At 38.0% G+C, this 23,701-nt stretch overlaps 2 protein-coding genes across 12 annotated transcripts; both read right to left on the reverse strand.

Moving 5' to 3' along the window:
- Positions 1-306: 306 nt before the first annotated feature.
- On the reverse strand, positions 307-10,370 carry tp53 (tumor protein p53). Of its 8 annotated transcripts, none has more exons than XM_079479629.1 (11): positions 10,022-10,370; positions 9,262-9,366; positions 8,926-8,986; positions 8,675-8,851; positions 5,377-5,560; positions 5,164-5,276; positions 4,882-4,991; positions 4,646-4,785; positions 2,115-2,209; positions 1,813-1,916; positions 307-1,662 (listed from the first exon to the last, which is right to left on the reverse strand). In XM_079479629.1, exons 2-11 carry the CDS (start codon positions 9,315-9,317, stop codon positions 1,566-1,568), a joined length of 1,137 nt encoding a protein of 378 aa, XP_079335755.1. In that variant the 5' UTR covers positions 9,318-9,366; positions 10,022-10,370; the 3' UTR covers positions 307-1,565. The 8 variants fall into 8 exon arrangements, with proteins under 8 accessions (XP_079335755.1, XP_079335757.1, XP_079335754.1 ...); XM_079479631.1 differs by having other exon boundaries at positions 8,675-8,848; positions 10,017-10,367; XM_079479628.1 differs by having other exon boundaries at positions 10,017-10,221.
- A 4,442-nt stretch (positions 10,371-14,812) lies between these two features.
- Positions 14,813-23,593, reverse strand: gps2 (G protein pathway suppressor 2). Of its 4 annotated transcripts, XM_079447628.1 has the most exons (13): positions 23,458-23,591; positions 23,084-23,150; positions 22,633-22,750; positions 22,433-22,542; positions 22,133-22,245; positions 21,773-21,852; positions 21,596-21,675; positions 21,337-21,511; positions 21,160-21,243; positions 20,561-20,637; positions 20,346-20,441; positions 17,461-17,544; positions 14,813-15,575 (listed from the first exon to the last, which is right to left on the reverse strand). In XM_079447628.1, exons 2-13 carry the CDS (start codon positions 23,084-23,086, stop codon positions 15,483-15,485), a joined length of 1,113 nt encoding a protein of 370 aa, XP_079303754.1. In that variant the 5' UTR covers positions 23,087-23,150; positions 23,458-23,591; the 3' UTR covers positions 14,813-15,482. The 4 variants fall into 4 exon arrangements, with proteins under 4 accessions (XP_079303754.1, XP_079303755.1, XP_079303757.1 ...); XM_079447629.1 differs by lacking the exon at positions 23,084-23,150 and having other exon boundaries at positions 23,458-23,593; XM_079447631.1 differs by lacking the exons at positions 17,461-17,544; positions 23,084-23,150 and having other exon boundaries at positions 23,458-23,593.
- Between the last annotated feature and the right edge of the window lie 108 nt (positions 23,594-23,701).

Genomic DNA, 23,701 nt, shown 5'->3' on the forward strand with positions numbered 1-23,701 from the left:
CCTCTAAAGTACCTTTGACGATATACAAGAAAAACTTTAGAAAAACTAAAAAACTGTTCATTTTAATTGATAAATCTATTTAATTCAAGGGCACTGAAGGGTTTATAATAATGTGTTGTTAGCCCATTTCACTAAATAACTAAATGTTATTTATTATAGCACCCCCTAGCGTCAGAAGGTGTGGGATTGTGTAATTCACAGACTACAAACATAAACATTTTAAAATATCCTGTTTATGAAGCTCTCGGCTCACAAGCAAATAAATTGAGTTCTCAATTTCCATTACAGGGACCCACACTGCATTTTGTATGTTTCCCCATTTTATTAATCCATTTCATTTTATGGATCCCCTAACAAGCTGATGGCTTGAATCAAATATGATAAAGGAGACATAAATGTGCAGTGACCCTAGACAAGATAAACCCGAGAACCAATGTTTTAACTCAAAATGATAAATTATTTTAAAGATTGGCTACAAACTTCTCTGTAACTATGCTACAATAATGAGCATGCAATCAAGTTATTCGTTTTTGGTTACTCATCTCTATACATAGAGTACCTGTACCACTGCTAAAAAGTAATCAAACACACAATCAGCCTTTTTTTAAAACAATGTGTATTAAAAGAGTTTTTTCTTACAAAACACCATCCACCCTAGCTACAAAGATTAATAAAAGCATGTGTGTATACAATAGTAAAGGATAAATGAAAAAAAAAACATTAAAAAAAGGAAAAATGTTTAACGTGTTGTCATTTTATCAAGGTTATCAGGATTCATTTCAACATGCCCTGAGTTTAACGGTTTCATTTTCTCATATTTAGGCATTCAACCAATAACCACCTACATAAACGTAAATAAATGTCATGGTAAAACTGAGTGGCAGTCTTAAATTAATATAGGAGTCATATTAATTTTTTAAATCCATAACAACAAAGGATGCAATAATGTCTTCAAATGGCCGGATGAAAACGGTTTCATCATAACAACATTTACCATCTAGCATTCAAGTGGAGCCATTTATAAAACTGCACATAGCAGTGAATATGAACTTAAAAAGGATGGAATGCAGTACTATTTTACCATTTATTTAGCTTTCCCTGCCATAACCAGTTCAATATGGAATATTTTCAATGAAATGCAAGAGTACATTGCATTATCTTAATCTAATCCCTGATCAAGAAACCGCCCATTTGAAGGTAAGTGACCTGCACTTACAAGCCCATCGAGCGGAGTACATACAGTAGACAATTCTGTTTGTTTTACTGCAGTGCCAAAGTGAGAATCTGGCCTGCAAGTCCAGAAGTCAATGTTGCTCCTCCAGAGCCAATTTAACACTAAACACCCAACTGTTCCTAACCTCATGATTACACTGCTTTTCCTAACCTCATGCTTACACTGCTTTTAAACGTGCTAGTAAATAAACAAGATGATCAATGGCATGTAGGACATGTAGAGGTCTTCTACAATACAGGACAAAACTTGTGAAACAGGCATTTATGGAAAAACAAAGGCAAAGAAAACCAGTGGAAAAAAATCTTTGTGTCATCCTCTCTCTCTCTGCATCTTAATCGGAGTCACTCTTCTCTTCTTTCACCAGCAGTTTTTTTCCACGTTTTGGCTCAGGCGTCTGACCATCTTTTTCTTTCTTGTTTTTAGAAACCCTGTAAAAATGAAAAAATATAGTATATGCAAAATTAGTCGAGCTGTCAGATCCTTTGTTAAAAAGTGATGCTATAGCAGTTTTCACGCTGTCAAAACCATGTTAAGTCTCGTTGGAACTGAAAAGTTAGACGTGTAATATTAAGACTTACAATTTTTGGCGGTACTTGTCAACGTCCGATGGTGGCACCACGTCGCTCAGTTCCAAACTGTCGTTTATTTTTTTCAGCATCTCATATCTGTCTTTACCCCGCACCTACATGAACAGTAAGAACTGTCTGATTCATGCAAGCACATGCGTGTCTGTGATTATATTTTATATTTATCTAGGTCATTAAATAAAATTATATTTTAGTTAAATTATAAGCCAAATAAATTAAAAGGTACATTTAGAAATAAATACAGTTTCAAGAACTTTTCAGTGTTGTTAATTTCTTTGCTTATGTAAGCTCACCTGCAGCGTAAAGATCTCCTCATCACTGCTGTTATTCAGTTTAGCCTTCTTACTGCCCTCAGCTCGAGGATTTGATGAGGATGATTCCTTAAAGCCTGCAGAAAGTTCAGGATAACAGGTATTACTGTAAAATCATCCGTAAAGGTATTATGAAAAACACTAAACCCCTGCATGCACAAGAATACCAAAGCGAGCAAGCACTAGGGATGGGCTGGTATGAGATTTTGACGGTATGATAACCTTGCACAAACCTATCATGGTTTCACGGTATTACTATAACATCTCTTAAATGTGTTATTTTTTTCAATAAAAACTACTTTTCCACTGAACATACTACATTTTATTTTGAAGAAACCTATACAACATTTTGGAACAGTAAACATGTCAGGTTAAACAATTTAAATGAATATGGGAGTTCTTCTAAATTAAATTTGTCATCACAATAATGCTCTGAAATCCATTATTGTTATTTCAGTGTTGATGCGCACACACATATAGCTATAAACAGACAGTAGGAGAGAAAGAGTGCGAGATTGTGCTGCATACACACAAACGGGCTTTCTGTACATTACCAGCAGTTTGCGTTTTTAAATTTGGTTATTGTTAACAGATGTAACGTTACACAAATTACGGGAGCCTTAAAAGTATAAACGTGAACGGGATTTCAGCTGAATTGATTTATTAGACTCGTCCGCGCTAGGGATGCTTCGATCCACCTTTTTTGGTTCCGATACCGATACCTGAGATTCAGTATTGGCCGATACAGAGTATCGATCCGATACTAAGGTAAAAATTTTAAAGTGCACAATAACTTAATAAACTATGTGCATTGCAGTACAAGACATCAGGCTCGACTTAACATAAATTTCCTGACCCCGTAAAACAAAACAACAAACTAATGATTCACAAATTTAGTAAATAGTTTATTAAACCAGCACCAGTGCAAAACAAATGAAAAATAAAACAAAAGTGTTCACTATCTTTGGACAAAAGACATTCAAAATTAAAGTGCAAATTAAGCAGCTGAATATAACAACAGCTTCACTAGCTTGATAAACGGGTATAAATAAATGGAAAAAAAAATCTCTTAATCATTTTTAAGAAAGTGCAAAAATAATTTAAAAATCAATTCGCAATAAAGCAGCTGGAATTTAGCAAAAAAGTAATAGCTTTACTGCTTTAGATATTCAAAATAACATGAATAAGATCTTTTTAATGCTTTAGTCACTAAAGCAAAGTCCACTTAACTAAACTAAAGTTTAGTGAAAATAAAATTTAACATCCAACACAGAAACAGATGAATAAAACACTAGCTTCCCTAGCTTAGCAAAACTGCACGTTTGTTGCATTTAACGTGGCATTTTGTGGCACAAATTTCTCATCCAACCAGTGTGCGGTTAAACTTAAAAGCGACACGGGGGACACGTCGCAGCTGCAGATATCTGTTGTAAAACTCACCGCATTGACATCTTTAATTTTTTCGGATATGTGTTTGCAGACTTTTCGGTACAGTTCAAGGTAGAGATAAATATCAGATAAATATTTACGCTTCGGCGTGTCGTACTGCGGCTCCAGGTGGTTTATAAGGAGTCTGAAGCCATTATTCGCAACGACGGACAGCGGTTGCCCATCCATAACAATGAAAGCGGTGGAACTTATTGGCGTAGCTGTTGTAAAATAACTCCAAATGACAGATATTTTGACTTGCTCCATGCTGTTCGCTGCTATATGTTCACTTGCACTACGTACAGAGCACATAGCATATGTAACACGTTGCGCAACGCACAGTCGCCCAACGAGAGAGTTTAAGCGCCGGTGTCTCCATGAACTTTTACATCGTCTAGCACAAATTTGATGTCAGATCGGGTATCGGTGACAAATTGCACCGATACCCGATCTAGAATTTTATTACGTATCGACGCCGATACCCGATACAAATATCGGATCGGAGCATCCCTAGTCCGCGCTCTGTTAAGTAACGTGAGGGAGGAAACTAGTTCATGTTCGGCTAGTTGATTAGCCATGTTATGTTGTGTGATACCGGCCCCGCTCGCGCTGGCGGGTGGTGCTCCCGTAGATGGGCTATCATATTTGACGCATAATCTCCCCAAGCAGCCACTCTTTTTAAACATTTTTTACAATGTTGGATGTCCTTCCTCCTTCAAGCCGCTGCCATCTGACCTTTTTCGGTACCCAAAAAATTCCCACACGGCAGACTTCGTCTTTTTTGACAAGGGAAAAAATTCCAAAGATTCACCTCCTTCAGCCATCCTCCATAAACGTGACTCATTTCCTCTGACTGCGTGTACCAACCGGAGAGGGAGGGGTCATGTGACTAGTTACGTTGGCACACACCCTGAGGGATTCCTGTAACTTACTCTTCGTCTATGACGACGAGAAAAAGCAGCGCATACCGCAGAGACGGTATAGCGGACATTTTTTGTGGTTTTGAAACCGCGGGAATATTAAACCGTGGTAAACCGTGAAACCGGTTATCGGCCCATGCCTAGCAAGCACACATGCATACTTACTGCGTTTGGTTGTAGAAGGAGTCTTGTCTGAGGTTTTGGCTTCCTGTTCTTTCCTAAAGTTGCCCTCTTCGGTTTTTCTGTCTCTGCCTGGACAGGCACACACACGCACCTCGAAAGACCGACGACCCAGTAATTGCCCGCTGGGGGTTAAGAATAAAAGCACATTGTTTGATTCACGCCATACAAACTGAAACGCCCAAACATTTTAACATAGGGCTCAAACGTGCACAACTTACTCATGGGTTTCCAACGTGATAATAGTGAGGATGGGTCGGCGGTTCATGCCCCCCATGCAGCTGCTGTTACACATAAAATTGTAAAGAATGGTAGTACACTCTGCACCCAACTGCACAAACCAAGCAGAAGACAGAAAAACATTAACATTTAGATACATACACATACATTACACAGATCTTTTGATACGAGAGTGTAATTTTTTTTTTTTGAGGGGACCAATTCAATTTCGATAAATGTTTTGTATTAATCGACACACAAGAGCTCAAAACACAGAGACTGACCTGTGGAGTTTCATAAGGCACCATTACACTGTGTCTGCAGGTCACATCATCTTCCTTGTAAACAGCACGCATGTTTCCTTCCACTCGGACGAGGTGGGTAGGGGGAGCCAATCCTGATCAGAGCGCAAACAGACTTGTTACTGACTTTTAGAACTTTATTTAATAACAACATGAATGAGACCGGTGAGAGATATATGTTTTCTGTATTCATACCATTAGTGTCAGGGGTACTCGCATGGTGCGGGCAGCGGCGGACCACCTCAGCCACATGCTCTGACTTCTTGTATATGGCTATGGCTCTGAGCAATGAGCCCTGGGGAGGGGCAGTGTTTACCACCATCTGAACCGGACACGTCTTTGCCAGTTGACAAAAGAGCTTATTCAGTTCTGTAGAGTACTGCACTCAGATATAAAGGAGAAGAAAAGAAAAAGAAAAGCTGCTTTAAAGAGGATGTACACCGGTGTTTCGTAGATTCCAACTTTTTTACCATGTTAAACATGTTGGCTTGTCATCGCTAACTTGTCAAAAAAGGAGTTGGACATATGACGTAGTACTTCTGTGTTCTATACACACTCCCTGCGTTCGTATAGGTTTCGGAACGTTTTTTTTTATCATGAAAATCCAATTCGTAACAACTTTTCTTATTCCCTTATAGGACAACTCTCCCAGAAAAGCAAGCATTAACCAAAGAGAGCGGGAGAAGGAGCATGCACACACGTCAGTTCACTTGTTTGCAGGAGAGAGAGAGCGAGCACTACGTTTGAGAAATTCAGCTGTGTGTTTATTCACTGCATTTGGGTGAAGAATGTTATATAAATTGATTTGGAGATCATTTAAAACTGATCGATGGAGCAGTCCCAGTGCTAAAAGATACTCACCGTGATTACATGAACCGCATGCAGTAAGTGAAACTATTGTCTATTTTGTAGGCACTGGGTGCGCATGTGCTTTACTTCTCCTCCCCCTGCACGTGTCGTATGTTTTCGGAAATAATTGTAAAGCTGAATCTGTTTTTTATAAATTTGATCAAACTAAAGATTCCACAGATATTTGAAGGGTACAAAAGATAAACAAAGTATGCAGAAACTTTCTTGAGTTACGGCCGCTTTAAACAAATGAATAGTTTGATGCAATGCAAACATAATCCTATAAATTACAGCCTTTCTTAAATGCTACAACCTGCTTCCATTATCTAGCAATGCACCTGAGATGATTTAATACATTCAAGTCATCTTAACTGGTGCCAATCATATGTTTAACCAATGCATCACACCTCCATCTCTTCTCATGCCAGGTGTGACTGTTTACAATGAGCTAAATTGTTAATCAATATTTAATTTCCAATTATTTACCCGATGAGCAAGTAGTTATATAATTAGTGGGTTAACATGCATCAAACCAAGTGTAAACCGGGACCCCGACATAACGTGGCCAGTCTTGTACATCCAGCCAGTTGTTCTTCAGCGTGTAACAATATTTTTTACTTGTATATGTACCAAATTCACAAACTTAATCAATATACTTCAAAACAGACTAGTCATGTTTGAATTTTCTCATGTAGAAAAATGCATATTGTCTTGACCTGGGAATACTTAACACATGAAAATGATAAAATATTAAACACTTTATTTGCCTTTGTCTAAGCAAAAACTAATTCATTAAAAAGGCACAATGAAATTAAACAAAGATTAGCAAGTATCAACATAAGCTATACAAGCCTACAAAATTCGAAAAAAAATCCAAAACACTTTATATAAAAAAACTGTACATACATTTGAGATTTTTTTCTGTCTTACCCTGTGGGTCACATCCTGTCAAGTTCTTTCTCACAGGATCTGAATGACATCAGTTAGACTTCCTCACACTATAACAATTCTTAAATTATACTTTCTGATCTAAACCTCTGAAATCTTGTGTTATATGACCCACTTATCCCTCCAATGGCCGGGATGAAAATTTTTGATGACAAATGTCCCATAGACTGCACTTTCTCCTTTAGTACAACCGGACAACCCCTCCCCCACACCTCTACGAGGACAAGTTCAGGCATGCTCCAACTCCACAGATACTGGCTTCATAATAAAAATGCAGATGTACAAGAAAAAAACGAAATAAATGTACACTGAGAATTAAGAAATTCCTACATTACACATCATTTCAGTAAAAGCTCCGATAAATAAATATAATGGATCTACGGTAACATCTGCTAAATATAGCCAGTTGCAAAGCCAGTTATATGACTCATTATCATGTTAAAAATAGCTTACACTACATATAAAGGTTAGAGCGACGCCTTTTCCACATTTATCGTTAGTCATAAGAGTGTTACTGTTTAAGTATCCAACATTAAAATGACCTAAGCCAATGACACTTTCACAACTTTTCCAAACTATTATAGAGCTTTATGTTTGCTACTTGTAACTATATCATTTGAATCTTGCAAAGATTTCCAGCTAAATGTTTCGCCAAAAAGGAGAAGTTGAACATTTTCTAAAACAAAGAGGGCAACAGGAGAAGAAAATGGAATTAGTGGGGGGGGGGGGGGAATCGGTGATAGCGGGCGGTACTTTTTTAACCAGATCGTGGCAGGGAAACTCTTTAGCACTTCATATCAGAACATGTCCGTTCATGTCTTCATGTCGAAGCTTTACGAGAATGGTAAAATCAATTTCATATTCGTTTCAAATGTTAGATGGGCAAGCCGAATGACTACAACAGTTATCTTGAACGGGAGTTGTGAACATACAATAGATGGGAGATCTGAAGGAGAGCCACAAATGCAGAGGCAGATGAATGAGAATGAATGAAGTCTCGTGGTATCTTGGCACCATTCCAATTCAGCGCTCAGCAGAAAGAATTAATAATCTCAGGTACACCATTAATGCCCATATTCAGGCAACTTCATCTCTCTTTTTTTCTCATATTTGTTTACATTTAGCAGACGCTTTTATCCAAAGCGACTTACAAAGAGTTCGGGGAGCAATAAGCGATTTGTCATAAAAGAGAAATAGTACATTAGGTGCTAATACAAAGTTACTAGTTTCCACAAAAGCTAGACCACTACCCGTTGAGAGAAGTGGGTTAGTGTACTTTATTTTTTTTCCATTTGTCTGTCAGGTATTCACAGAAGAGGTGTGTTTTCAGTAGTTTTTTGAAGGTTGTGAGAGATGTGGTTGACCGGACCGCATTAGAAAGAATGTTCCACCAGGAATGTTCCACCGTTTATGGAGTATAAATACACTTAAGGACATTTCCAGATATATTATTGCTGATTAAATCTTTAGTCTGAAATCCACCCAGAATTTGAACAGCAAAGTGACAAAATGTTTTTTGCCCAAATAAACGATTATTCTGTGACGTCTGTATAATATGAGGTTGATGTATAATGACAGTGATCGAACACGTTCAAATGAAATTGTATTTCATAATAACAGTACTACGTGCATGATTGCCTGAGTGTCTGTATGAGTATGTGTGAGAATGTGAGACTGCGTGTTTTTTTATACTCACTGTGCAGGTGACAGATTTTGCAGTGCCTGATTGTGGGAACTCCAGACTGAAACCATGCTCCCCTGGATAGTCGCTGGATACCGGGACAGTGGAGGTTGGTGGGGAGGTGGACGGCTGAGGTTGTTCGGTGGGCAAGCTATCGAAAAAATTTCGATCGAATTGGCCTGGAAGGTACTGCTTACAGAAACAAAAATGTTTTGTTATAATAAAAGCATGGAGTATGTGTGTGTTGTGTGCATATGACATGATACCTCATCACAGATTATGGATGGATCCAAAAAAAACCCCTCTGGTGTTTCGATAGCTTCTGACCTGTGACAAATTAGGGAAGGAAAGAGAGGATGCTTAAAATTTGAACCTTACACACACAACGTACACATCAGAGTACTGGTGTGCAATGATATTTCAAAGGATGTGGGCCTTAACCAAACAAACAAATAAATAAATGGCAAATATCCTTTAATAACCCATTCCCACAGGGAGTACACAGGTGACAGGAACCTAGCCGTAGACTGCCTGCATCAACATAAAAGACCGAGGATATGATCGAGGTGGTGCAAGCACACGAGCAGGTGATGTAAACTTACATGAGGTTCTGCGTCCAGAGCTCAGCAAATTCTTGGCTTTCCGTATTTTCCGCCATGGCCTTTCAAGTTCGTACGATTACAAAGAAGAAACAACGCTTTAGTCAGCTAAACACAAGAGAGGAAGAAAATACGGTATTACGGTGGACGACTAAATGTTGACGGCAATTTATTTTGACTGACGTAACGTTAGCCGCGAAATGTATTAACTGACTAAATAACTAAACCCACGTTTATCAATTCTATGGCAAAGAGACCCAACGGTACGTAAAATTCCTGTCAACTAGATTAAAAAAATGTCGTCAGAGTAAACTCGCGATTTAACCACTTGCTAGCTTGTTAGCAAGCTAATTCGGTGGCTAACAATACGTGTTAGTTCAGATAACGTGAACGAATATTCTAGTTTGGAGCTAATATATAGACAGAGGTCTAATACACAATTACATCTCAAACTAAAAACGTTGAAAAACAAACATTTCCACAAACTTGCTCCGCGGAAGCTCACGTTCCGAAAACGTTTAAGTTACGTTATTGCTCAGGCCGCTCCATTAATTCAATAGCTTCACACTAACAATATAACAATGTGAATAGTTTTAACATGCATTTCTTTGCTGACAACACCAGGCCGTTAAATGCCGGCATCGCAGACAAATTTGGCAGACATTAAATACTGCTGTATTGCAAATATTCGCTTTAATACACAAATTGCATCGAACTAACAATTACGAATGAACCTAAGCGAAGTGTTTCCCGTTTACCTTACTGTAAACTAATTTACTGTCCTCCTCTCCCCAACCGATTGTCTTGTTGCTTCTGTACGACTCCTGCCGCGATATTTCTAAATTACCCGCACATCGACCAAAACAACACGACAGAAAAGTGAATTCCCTGCCTAAAAACAGACAGCAAACTCCACGCGTTTGTGGGGATTCCCCTACAGGAGGAGCCTATACGCCAAGCCTCGCGTGACAATCGGCCATTCAATAAAAGATAGAAAACGCCGAAAATTAACGATTGTTGTATACGTTAGGCTTTTAATATGGGGTGTCTTAGTTTTTCAGGCATTTTGTTGGGCATATACGAATATTGAATATGACTTATGAAAAGGCGGAGTCTGACGAACGAGGGACTTGTTTTTGAAGAGTTTTTATTTCTCTTTTGTATTGCTACTGGTAGCACGCTCGATATACTTTGAAAATGTAGTTTTTATATCAACTCTTTGGTGCAGATTATATTTTATGCATATTTCGTTAATGGAATTACGTCGTATTATTTCGTGGCAGAAAATAAATGTGATGAGGTGCAATTGAGGGAGCGCAGCGCGCTCGCGAGGCAGGGATCAAAACCATCTACATATCACAGAGGGGAAAGCAGTATCCCACCAGATACACATATTTGTTACAGATAGATAAAACTCACAAAATGATTGAAATCTGTTACAATGGTAACGGTTGTCACAGACGCCGAATTTCTGTGATCGCTGTGATCTGTTGAGTAACGCCATACACGAAACTGTCGACCAGTCAGTTAGTTTCCACATCATTTGTAATATAAGATATGAGATGGGGCCTTTCATGTTCAAAACATCACTCGGAGTGAAAGTGGTGTTATGATAATATGGAATTTGCGGTTCATATATACTGTGGTCGCCAGAGTTGCATGCACCTTATCTTCAGGTTTACATTTATCAGAACACAAGCACAGTGCACATACTAGGAAAGAAATGGCAGACAGATGCAATTTTGGCCCACAGGTCAAACCGTCAAAGTGTGAAGGAGCCACCACAAAAAATAGAACATGAAATTAAAGATTTGATTTGGTCAGTTAGTTTTTTTCTGCCCTAATACATCAAAGAATATTAAACCATCAGCAAAGGTAGGTTGCACTTCTTTTATATTGACTATTTTTACTATATTTACTATTAACTGCTTGTTGTATTGTCTCTGAACCTCCAATCCTCATGGAAGCAGTTCCATCCAAATATCAAAATGTAATTTCACTCAGGAATCTTATCCAGTAGGCTAACCATTGCAAATCACGTCTGGAGATAGTCGAATTGAATGTCGTGGATTACTTGGAAATATTTGTGTGGTTGTGATTAGTGAAAGAAGAGAAATGAACAATAACCAGCAGAAATATTCACACATAACGTATAATGCACAGCCAACATTGTCAACATAGACAAATATTTTTACGTCCTCATATCTTTTTTACTATGAAAAATTTGTGTTTAAGAAAAAGGAGACAATCCTTTTTTATGTAATTTGTAGAACATCATCAGAGTATATTTACAGTGTATTAAAACTACTTTATGTTTGTAAATGTACATTTTCTTCACCTTCTCTGCTAATTGTTTATTGAATTGCTATTTTTTTTATTCAATTATCATCCAGTAATTCAATATTATGGTGTTAGAGTTTTACTTTTGTATCTCTGAAACTGAAAACATTATCACAAAGGATTTGTCTTTGAGTGCTTTGAGTTTGGGCGAAATATTTAATGCACGAAAGAAAACAAAATGTATGGTCCTCTATCAGGGCGTATACGTGAGAGAAAAATCTAGAACAGTAAAACTAGAAATCACTCGATTTTAAAAGATGGTCTCTGTTCAAATGAAAATGTGGTAATAATGCAAAATTCACAACATTACTGTTGTATTTACTTTATTTTGTTCATAGTTAATGCCTAATATTCACGTTTCGGAAAGATTTTATCCGCACATATACCTTTACACGTGGAGCTTTTCTTCTGGCTTTCTGCCCTTTTGTTAACCTCTTATTCCAGTTTTGTACATATAAGTCATTTAGAAATCGTAGAAAATCTATAATGTACTGATAATTCGTTGGGTGAACATGTTGTGTGTTGTAATTTATTGGCTATATTTGTAATTTATAACTTTGTATGTTTGTTTGCAGTTTATTTGTTGAAAATGAAAACTAGCTTGTTTGTATTAGCTATTAGAGCAATACACATATTAGATGAAAAATACACTCGTTAATGTTTATATTCGACGTTACATTTAGTCATTTAACAGACGCTTTTATCCAAAGCTTGATGGCATGTTAGCATTTCCTCATTTTTTTCTCTTCTAATGTGTAGCTCCTGGGTGAAACAAAGCATTTAGTTTATTACTCAAATTAAAATTATATTAAATCCGTTCAATTATTATTTTTATTTAAAAAATAAATTAAGGGAAAAACGGTATATATAATATATTCCAAACAAGTCATATAAAGGAAAAAATGCATATCTTCAGCATACTCTTAAAATGGCTGACTCTGATCTAAGACATCCCTGGATAACAAAAAACTACCCATATTGCATTTAAAAATCCTAAATTTATAACAAGGCAATTAACAGGATTGCTTTTAATCCTGATATTTAAGAGATAATTCTGAGATTCAGCTTTGAGGCTTTTCGGTCTCATCACAGTTCCTTTCAAGCACATGTTTCTTAGCATTTAGCTGCCAGGCACCTCTGCAATGGATAACTATGTAAGAACAAGAGTACATTCGAAAATCGTTGATATTTCGAATTGTCAATATGAAAAATTGTACCGATTTGGTGATATGATCACATTTATGTAGAATTGCTACAGGTCGACTACCTTGTCACCTACCTGCTGTCAAAGTTCGGAGCTTCACTCCCATAACTCGGAATAAACGTCTCATATTCTGAAAATGAAGTCGAAGCATAGATGGGATCCATTCCGAAAATTTGCCGACCGTGAACAATGTGCGAATATTGTTCAAATTGATCTCTTTGAGACAGAAAAGGCGGCTACATGCATACATGATGTGAACTTATCAAATAAGAACCAAAAACGTCATTAAGGGGGGCCGAGGGACAACCAATAGGTTTCGTACGCCTTTTTAAATATGTGGACGAAACTTTTGACCCCTAGAATCCCCGGGAACATATTTTGGCCCGATTACAAATGTTTACAACTTGAAATTAACTACTGGCATCTGAAAAACTGTTCAATACTGAAATCAAGTACTATGTAAAGACAGAAATAAACACGCATGTTAGAACTATCACTTACCTGCATTCCAGGAGGATAAAACTTGGCAAAAGAACACATAAAAACAATAAACAAACCATCGGTACCCAGTGATGCGGTACTTTCCTGCTAAGAAACGAAGAGTCATACCCATTTATTGGTTGCCGCTGATGTACTTTCACTTTGACACATCTTGTTGTAAGACAAATCACTAAACCCTTAAGTTTTGTAATAAGAATTTGTTTTTGTTTTGTTGTCGATAGATGTCATTTTCTAGTTTCTCTGTAGTCGAATCATCTTCCTGAGTCATGAGAGGCTAGTCATCCCTCTCTCCCTCCCTTCTCTCTCATACCGGCTTAAACTGCATAGTCAACTTCCGCCCTGCCTGCTGGCTTGCATACAAAACCTCCCGGCCATTTTAGTGTCTGATTCTTCTTTTAATTCTCATATAAAAAAAGATTGAGACCAAAAGTGTCCCTAAGCATTTCTGCTGTGTAGCATTTAGATCTCACATTATGCAACTCTCCTCCTCGAATGAATCTTCCCGCCTGTTTAGTCACATGTTACCGCCCGCGTCACTGTCCTAATTTAACTGACCTTGCATCACACTGTATACACTACATTAGGCACACAGAGAACAAACACAACACGCAGAGTGATCTGACAACCAACTGTCTTTCACTCAGAGCCAGTGCAGTTTCACTTTGATGATTCTTATGGTTTAATGCCGGTTAGAGAAACAACGACTGAACGTCTGATGTTAGTTGAGGGTGACACGAGAAGCCAATATTATTCTACAGATATCATACAGAGGGTACTCCATTATGACCACGGACCAAAGGAATCGTTGCTATTCCCTGAGTACACACCCTAAGTTAACAGAGGAAGTGAATGAGCTCAATGTACTTTGCAGTTTTTTTTCAGAATCTTGTTTTTTGTCATCTGCAACATGTGTCATTTGAATTGTAAAAAAGGTTTACTTGTGATGGTTTGAAATTGAGAGGAGTTTGAGGAAAATAGCTGAAGCCAGCATGTGGGCAGGCTGGAGGTGAATCAACAGCTGTATTTGTATTGTCTGTCTACACACACAAACACACCTCATTCCCTCTCTTTTACACAAACACACTGGTGCATTTTTGTAAAGTTTGCACCAGAATACTGTAAGTAGCCTACCCTAAAACTCAAGACCAGTACAGTGCGTATCATTATATACCATCATTTATGCAAATTGCTTTCCATCAACACATTTGAAAAGGTGTGCACAAGTGTTACCCAGAAACCTCATTGAGATTGATTGTTAACCATAGTTACATTTGCCAGGGGATCGCATGCTTCCGGAGCTTCTCCGTGAGAGATGCGAGACCGGTGCAACGCGCAGCTGACAGTCATTGTCACTCGCGTCACCGGCCTCGGCCGTTTCCTCACGGCTCTCGTCCTGCCGATTTTTTCTTTAACGCTTCATGAATTTACTTGCCATCTGGATTTTTTTTTTATTTGTGAGGACGTTGTCAAGGGAAATGTAGATGTGCAACAAGAAATCAGCATGTATTAAAACACGGTTTATATTTAGTTGTTTGGCTGCTAGATACAAGTCATATTTTACGTAGATCTCATATAGACAACGCATAAAAGATACAAAATGGAAAAACACCAGTTGTTTTTTCTACACAACTATTTATTACTATGTGTAAGCTCTGTTTAACAGAATTTCATAATAAAATGAACATTTTAAGTGCAATTTTGTGAAATTCAGTCGGTTGGCTAAACGCATTGCATTTATCATTTTAAAATCATATGAAAATATTATTTTCCTGTGGTAGCTTGAATAAGGGAAGTGCATACATGATGCAAATTAGAGACAGCCCTGAGTTGGAGGTCTGTTAAAGAACGTGACAACAGAATATTCTGTTCCGTTTCTGGTTTAGTCATTTACTGGTGGTGTTCCGATGCTACTAACATTGGCACAGGTGCTTTCAAATAAATAAAAAATAAGCATTTAGACACACCCCACTGTAATATTTAGGTAAATCGCATGTACCCTGTTAAAAAGGGAAGTCTAGAGAAGAGAAAAACTTGCTTGTGACAGTAATACAGTCATGTGTTCTAAATCATAACACTATGATGCCAAGCTGTGTGTGCTGTGTTGCTTTGAGTTTTCCATCACATGGATGGATCTTGTCTTGTTCCCAATGTCTTGTAAGTTAATCAATGAAGATGATAGCTATTTGCTGTGATGATAAAATCTCTGCCCTGATTGGCTGTGGGAGAGGTAGGTGTGGCGAGGGGTTGGTTGTGAAGAGCTCTGAAATGTAGCCTGTTCAAAAAAAGACAACAGAAAGAAACCTCATAAGATAAACCTTTAAGGGAGGCCGGTATCTTTTACACACATCATGCAATCAAACAATATATTTTCACACTTACATATCCAGATGCATACAACATTAAGAGACAACTTTCAGTTTTTCTGAATTTACTTTTTATGGATACATATTTTTGCATATTGCATTTATTTGGGACAAACTGGTCAACAAAAAAAGATGCAATATTTGCAGATCTTGAATACTGCAAAGAAAACAAGTTAAAATTAATGTTTTAAAAACGCCATACTAACGTTTTACATGTATTTTAGAATTAGTTCATAAATCAAATATAATAAAAATAAACCTGTTTTTTTACAACTTTCATGCATTTAGACTTGCTCTCAGTATTTCACATTGCTGTAGGGTGATTGTATCATGCCGGAGGTTTGTTAAAATTCAGTCAGTGGACTGGAATTCCAACAACACCAATGCTGATTACAGTGCATCCGGAAAGTTTTCACAGCGCTTCATTTTCTCCACATTTCGTCATGTTACAGCCTATGTGGAGAGGAGAACCTTCTAGAAGAACAACCATCTCTGCAGCACTCCACCAATCAGGCCGGTATGGCAGAGTGGCCAGACGGAAGCCACTCCTCAGTAAAAGGCACATAACAGCCTGCCTGGAGTTTGCCAAAAGGTACCTGAAGGACTCTCAGACCACGAGACACAAAATTCTCTGGTCTGATGCAACAAAGATTGAACTCTTTGGCCTGAATTGCAAGCGTCATGTCTGGAGGAAACCAGGCACCGCTCATCACCTGGCCAATACCATCCCCTACAGTGAACCATGGTGGTGGCAGCATCATGCTGTGGGGATGTTTTTCAGCGGCTGGAACTGGGAGACTAGTCAGGATTGAGGGAAAGATGAATGCAGCAATGTACAGAGACATCCTCAAAGGAGCAGGTTTTCAGAGAGCTCTGGGGCGAAGGTTCATCTTCCAATAGGGCAATGACCCTAAGCATACAGCCAAGATAACAAAGGAGTGGCTACACTCTGTGAATGTCCTTGAGTGGGCCAGCCAGAGCCCAGACTTGAACCCGATTGAACATCTCTGGAGAGATCTGAAAATAGCTGTGCACCGACGCTCCCCATCCAACCTGATGGAGCTTGAGAGATCTTGCAAAGACAAATGGGAGAAACTGCCCAAAAATAGGTTTGACAAGCTTGTAGCATCATACTCAAAGAGACTTGAGGCTGTAATCGGTGTCAAATGTGAGCAAAGGCTGTGAATACTTACACTGGGGAAAATAAGTATTTGACACATCAGCATTTTTATCAGTACGGGGATTTCTAAGTGGGCTATTGACACAAAATGTCCACCAGAAGTAACCATCAAGCCAAATATTGAATTCATACAAAGAAATCAGAACATTTAAGTTGAGTCATAATAAATAAAGTGAAATGACGCAGGGAATTTGTTTATTCAAGGTGTCTGTATAAAAACTAATCTGAACTCATGTGGATGTGTCCCTGAGTTCTTTAAAGCCCAATATGTCATAGAAACTGCCAAGCTGTTAGTTTTAATTCTGTTTCAAGAATTAGTGTTTTTTATTACTTATAAAATACTTATTTTCCCCGCTGTATGTACATGTTATGTACATCTTTTTTTTTGTTTTTTATTTTAAATAAATTTGCAAAGATTTCATACAAACTTCTTTCACATTGTCATTATGGGGTATTGTTTGTAGAATTTTGAGGAAAATAATTAATTTAATCCATTTGGGAGTAAGGCTGTAACATGACAAAATGTGGAAAAAGTTAAGAAGTGAATGTGAATACTTTCCGGATGCACTGTAAAAATAAAACTGGTGTGGTCTCATAGTTCTGAAAAAACGTACTGCATGTGCTTGTTGTGTGGGTGTGCCGTGAGTGAATGCGCCTGGGGAAGCTGGCCTTGGTGGGTGTGCATATGGTAAGCCGGACTGTCCGAAAAAAAAATGAAATTGTCAATCACATATGGATTCACACCAGTATCACAGCAATAGTACCATAAAGCCCAAGGATTAGTAAGAGTATCAGAATTCTGTTTTTCAAGAATTAAAATTATATATATATATAAATATACACAGTGAGGGAAATAATTATTTGATCCAATGCTGATTTTGAAAGTTTGCCTGGATACAAAGATATGAAGGGTCTATAATTTTTATGAAAGGTTTATTTTAACTAATATAGTTTTTATCAAATCAATTTATATAAAAATGTATATAAAGGTTATAAATTGATTTGCATTTCAGTCAGTGAAATAAGTATTTGATCGCCGAGCAAAACATAACTTTGTACTTGGTGGAGAAACCCCTGTTGGCAAGCACAGAGGTCAGACATTTCTGATAGTTGGTCACCAGGTTTGCACATGTATCAGGATACATTTGAGTCTACTCCTCTGTGAATCTTTAATGTTTCTTGGCTGTCGCTCAGAAAATTAAGAGTTTTAGCAGATTCACAGAATTCAAAGAGTTTCTGTAGGACTAGGGTCTAGAGACTGGCTAGGACATTTAATGTGCTTCTCCTTAAGCCACTCTTTGGTTGTCTTGGCAATATGTTTCGGGTCTTTGTCATGTTAAAGGTACATCCACGACCCATCTTCAGTGATCTAGTTAAGGGAAGGAGGTTCTCGTCCAAGATTTTACGGTACATGAGCCTGTCGCTCAGCCCCTCAATGTGTTGAAATCATCCTGTACCCGTAGCAGAGAAAAAGCATAATCTTTCCAACACTTTGCTTCTCTGTATGGACGGTGTTCTTGGGGTCATAGTCAGCATTTCTCTCCCTCCAAAAACAGGTGTCAATTTTTGTCTTACAGTACTTTTCTCCAAAGCCTTTTCTAAATCATTTTAATGTTCACTGTCAAACATCAGACAGGCCTTCTTGGGCAGGAGGACCTTGCGGGTGCTTCAGGATTTCAATATATTGTGGCATAACATGTTACCAATGGTTTGCTTGCTAACTGTAGTGCCAACTATATTGAAATCATTAACAAGTTTCTGGGCTGATCTTTAACTTTTCTCATGATCATCTTTACCCCATTGGAGAAATCTTGCCGGGAGCTCCAGACCAAGGACAATTGATAGTTATTTTTTATTTCTTCTATTTCCAAATAATCGCACAAACAGTTGTCTCCTTCTCACCAAGCATCTGTCTGTAGTCTATTCAAGGTTTGTGAAGGTCCCTAACATCCTTTGAAACCTATTTGGTCTTGACCATGGTGGTGGAGAGGTTGAAATGGAAGATATAGATTATTTTATATACATAAACTGATTTAGGAGTACTTTCTTAAAGTACCAGGACTAATTTGTGGTCCATATAGGCCCATAACCAATCCAGAAGTCTTGCTGGTTGGTAGGGGATCAAATACTTATTTCAGTGACAGAAATGCAGATCAATTTATAACCTTTATATACATTTTCCCCAAGTTTTTGGTTGATATTAAGTTTCTATCAGTTAAGGGTATAAACCTACGATAAACATTATGGACCCTTCATCTCTTTGTAAGCATGCAAACTTGCAAAATCAGCAGGAGAGCAACTAATTATTTCCCTAACTGCATATACACTATATAAAAGAAGTGACTACACCCCTCACATTTTTGTAAACATTTTATTATATCATTCTATGTGACAACACTGAAGAAATGTAATGTAGTGAGTATACAGCTTGTATAACAGTGTAAATTTGCTGTCCCCTCAAAATAACTCAACACACATATATTAATGTCTAAACTGTTGGCAACAAAAGTGAGTGAAAATTGGTCACAATTTTATCAATAGCCATTACCCTCGCCGGTGTCATGTGATTCCTTAATGTTACAAGGTCTCAGGTGTGAATGGGGTGCATTCGTGAATTTGGTTTTATCGCTCTCACTTTGTCATACTGGTCACTGGAAGTTCAACATGGCACCTCATGGCAAAGAACTCTCTGAGGATCTTAAAAAAAGATTTGTTGCTCTACATAAAGATGGCCTAGGCAATAAGAACATTGCCGAAAACCTGAAACTGAGCTGGTTTAACAGGACAGGTTCCATTAGAGCAGGCCTCGCCATGGTCGACCAAGGATAATGAGTGCATGTGCTCAGCGTCATATGGAGAAGCAAAAGGTCTCTAACACCCACCAGCTCTGTGATGTTGTCATAGAGGAGTGGAAGAGGACTCCAGTAGTAACCTGTGAAGCTCTGGTGAACTCTATGCCCAAGAGGGTTAAGGCAGTTAAGGATAGTTTCTATGAGGTTACGGAGGTGCTCAGCCTTTGCTGCTTTTAGTGCCTTTTTATAACAGTTTGCACTCTCTCTCCACGCAATTTTAAAGACCTTTAATTTGGTTTGTTTCCATTTGCGCTTCAGTTAACATATTTCTGTTTTAAGGGCACAGCATGGTGCTGTTTTCCTGGTTTTTTATTTACTTTATAGATGCGACAGCTCCTAATGTATTAAAGAGAAAATAGTGCCCAATTTGCTGGCCATTTGCCGGTTCTCACTTTTGTTGCCAGCGGTTTAGACATTTATGGCTGTGTGTTGAGTTATTTTGGGGGGACAGTAAATGTACACTGTTATACAAGATGGACGCTCTCTACTTTAGATTGAAGCAAAGTGTTTTTTCTTCAGTGTTGTCACATGAAAAGATATAATAAAATATAATAAACTGGGAGTGGTGTACTCACTTCTGTGAGATACTTTATATAATATTTGTGAAAACACACCAGGATCAATCAGAAAGAGATTTTGGCTCAAACCTTGCCAGGAGGGATCTGGACAGTAATGGAAGGAGTGGGCAGCAAACTGGCAGCACTGACATGTAGAGCCTGGGGATGCATGGGCCTCAGAGCACTCTGAATATTACATGAGCAAATTTACTCAGAGACAAGTGACATGTTGGGACCATTCAAAACATTTGACTTACAGTTTCTAGCTGATCACAGTGTATTTTTAAATATGACGTCCTACTTACAGAGTCTGTGAAGCCGGACTGTTGGTTTGCATGTTCCAGCTGTTTCTGCAGAGGAATCCCAGCGCTAGGAATATATCCTGCAGAGGATGACATGAAAGGGAAAAACATAAAAGCAGATGAACAAAGAGTTGGAAGAGAGATGACAGCGAGTGAGAGTGAAAAGGAAACATTAAACAAAAAGATGGATGAGAATGTAATACAGATGTAATTAAAGACTTGTTTCAAAATCTAGATCATAAGTTTTCTAAGCATCTGCCTTAAAGGAACAGGTAACCTAAAATTAATCAAAATGTACTCACCCTCGAGTTGTTCCAAATCTGTGTACATGTCTTTGTTCTAATGAACACAGAGAAAGATATTTGGAAGAATGCTTGCACCAGAACAATCCTTGGCCACCATTAACTACATAATAGGGAAAATTACAATGGTAGTCAAAAGTGCCCATGAACTGTTTGCTTTCCTATATTCATTCATCAGAAAAAATAAATTCCTCATACAGATTTGGAACAACTTGAGGGTGAGTATATGCAGACATATACTGTTTCGAAATGGAAACTCAATAAATGACTGATTAAAAAAAGGTAGTGTTGATTTTACACCTTGCTGTGACGTGAAGTGACTGTGAACTGCATAGCCCTGTTGCTGATGGGGCAAATACTGCATGGCCTGAAATGCAGATGCACCTGGAAACAAAAATCACAGACAACATGAAAATTGACACAATAGGAACCTTTTGATACTTGCACACATCATCTGATAAAATTCAAACATGATACCTCTGAGTTGTGAACCGCTGGCATAGTTGGCTGGCACCGGCTGAGCAGAAGCAAAAGGTGATGTATGCTGTGGTTGAGAGACTCCGTACGGGCTGTGATTAGGCTGGGCTCCAGAGTACTGTCCATGCTCTGTTCCACCTGTGCTAAATCCAGGCTGAGACTGGAAATGACGTGTCTGCAGAAGGGCAAAGCACACATCTTTTAAATGAACATAAATAAACATCCAAACACTATAGTAACATTGAACTGTCACACTCACAGATACGACCGGTGACTGGAAGAGCTGTTTGCTTCGTTCTCCCAGAAGAGCCCCTGGGCGCCCATGACTCACCTGGCTCGCTACGGATTTTTTTTTATTAATAGGCAATTCAAGGTTGTAAGGGGATCCCTGATTTATAAACAACACTTTTTTTTAGACATTGCTTATGAGGGTCACCTTGCATGCTGAGAAGGTGCTGTCCTGTGTGGATGGCCATGTTGGTCTGGTATGTTGCCGAAGTCAGAGTTGTCATGTCACTGTATCAAAGTAAAGCATTATAACTACCAATTCGTCAGATCAAACTGATATTCATTTGTATATTGGGTAATAAAAAACATTATTTTTATCTAATGAAAAACATTAAATAATAAACAAATGTGAATTTTCAGTAGATTTTAGTTGAGTAAATATAGTTTGAAACTATTATGTATATCTTGCTTGTCATCATTAAGTTACATAGTTTAAATGTCATTGAATAAGGTTTAATGCAGGTGACATAATTGTGAGAAATCTGAATTTCATCTCTCTGTTCTTTACCTCTGTTCCTTCCGTCGTCTTTTCTCTTCTTCGTGAAGGACTTTTTTAAGCTGCAGGAAAAGTTGGTGCTTCTCCTCCTGAAGACACTGCAACTTCTCCTCCATCTTCATAATCTAAAGAATGAGACAAAAAGTTTTGATTAAGAATCATAAATAGTCAAGTTTATGGTTATATTATTATAAATGAAACACATAGTCTCTGAAGGCAATCTAACAATGAATAGTAATATGAATAAGTAGAGTTATAACCCATAATACCAACATAAAAAAACCCAGCTTTAAAGTAGATCAATCAACAGACCTGCTCTTTAGTTTCCTCTAAAGACATCCTCTCCTCCATCTCCTTCTTCCTTTTTCTCTCTTCCTCCTCCTTTAGTTTCTGTTCCATCATTTTGTCAACCTCTTCCTCCTCTGAAAAAAACCCAATTGAATAGAGATTAAATATTTCAGTATAAATCACTCTTCAACAGACACAATTAACACAATGATTCTACATCTCACCTTGCCTCTTCCGCTCCCTCTCCCTCATGATGTGCTTGTGTAAGGCACGTGCCATTGCATTGGACAATTTGGGCCTCTCCAGAAGAGCTGGCATGATGGTGGGAACTTGCGGTGCCAGCTACAGTACAGTTGAAAATATATTACAAAAGGATAAATATCAGTATCTCTCTCACTACATTGACTTCCTACATTCAGATTTGACTGTCCCTTCCACCGCTGGTACAGTCACAGTGAGAAACAATACAAGAACTGAAAGTCAGGCAGTGAGTATGCAACAATGTTAATAATATACTAATGAGAACCGATTACATTCTTTGCTGTATAACAAACACGTATTTAAATAAAATGTAAACATTTTCGACAAGTCCAGATAGAGACATCACAAACACAACCAAAGCAGCAGCTGTCAAAAAGTTAACGAGCCTTGCCGACGTTGATCACACCAACTTACCATATTAAATCTTAAAACCAAAGACTACGAATGAGAGCAAAGTTTTAAACAGTAAAAAGGTGGTAATCTGAAAAACAAATTAACGTAATAAATTTGCAAACACATGAAGGGGGATGGCTATGTCATACGCTAAGTAGCTATGCTTGCAGCAGCCCGACGACGGCGTTGACAGTCTATTCACAAGCAATCTTCCATAGGCTTGATTTCAAAGGACATAGTCATTTTAATACTAATGACTTCCAATATGTTGCATTAACACATAAGCATTAGGCTAACGGCTCAAGTGACAGCTCAGTCAGCTAAGGTAGCTTAGCTAGCAAAAAAAATCAGGCAATAGAAATAAATTTTCGCAATGAAATCTTCATTTGACGCACTTTTGTCCTTTTCCGAGATTAAAAGTATGCCGAGCTTGTTTGACGAATATCCGTAAAGAAAACACAAATAATTGACAGTTGTTGACCAAAATGAAAATGACAGGAAACCCAGTTGTCGCACTTCCGGTGTGGGTGTGTCTTCATGACGCAATTAGCAGACGCTTTAATTCAAAGGAAAATTCATGAATTGTATGTTTGATATATTTTGAAATAAAAAATATATATAATTCCTATCAAATGTAGG

The sequence above is a fragment of the Barbatula barbatula genome (assembly GCF_947034865.1).
Source record: "Barbatula barbatula genome assembly, chromosome: 2".
In the NCBI taxonomy this organism is placed as follows: domain Eukaryota; kingdom Metazoa; phylum Chordata; class Actinopteri; order Cypriniformes; family Nemacheilidae; genus Barbatula; species Barbatula barbatula.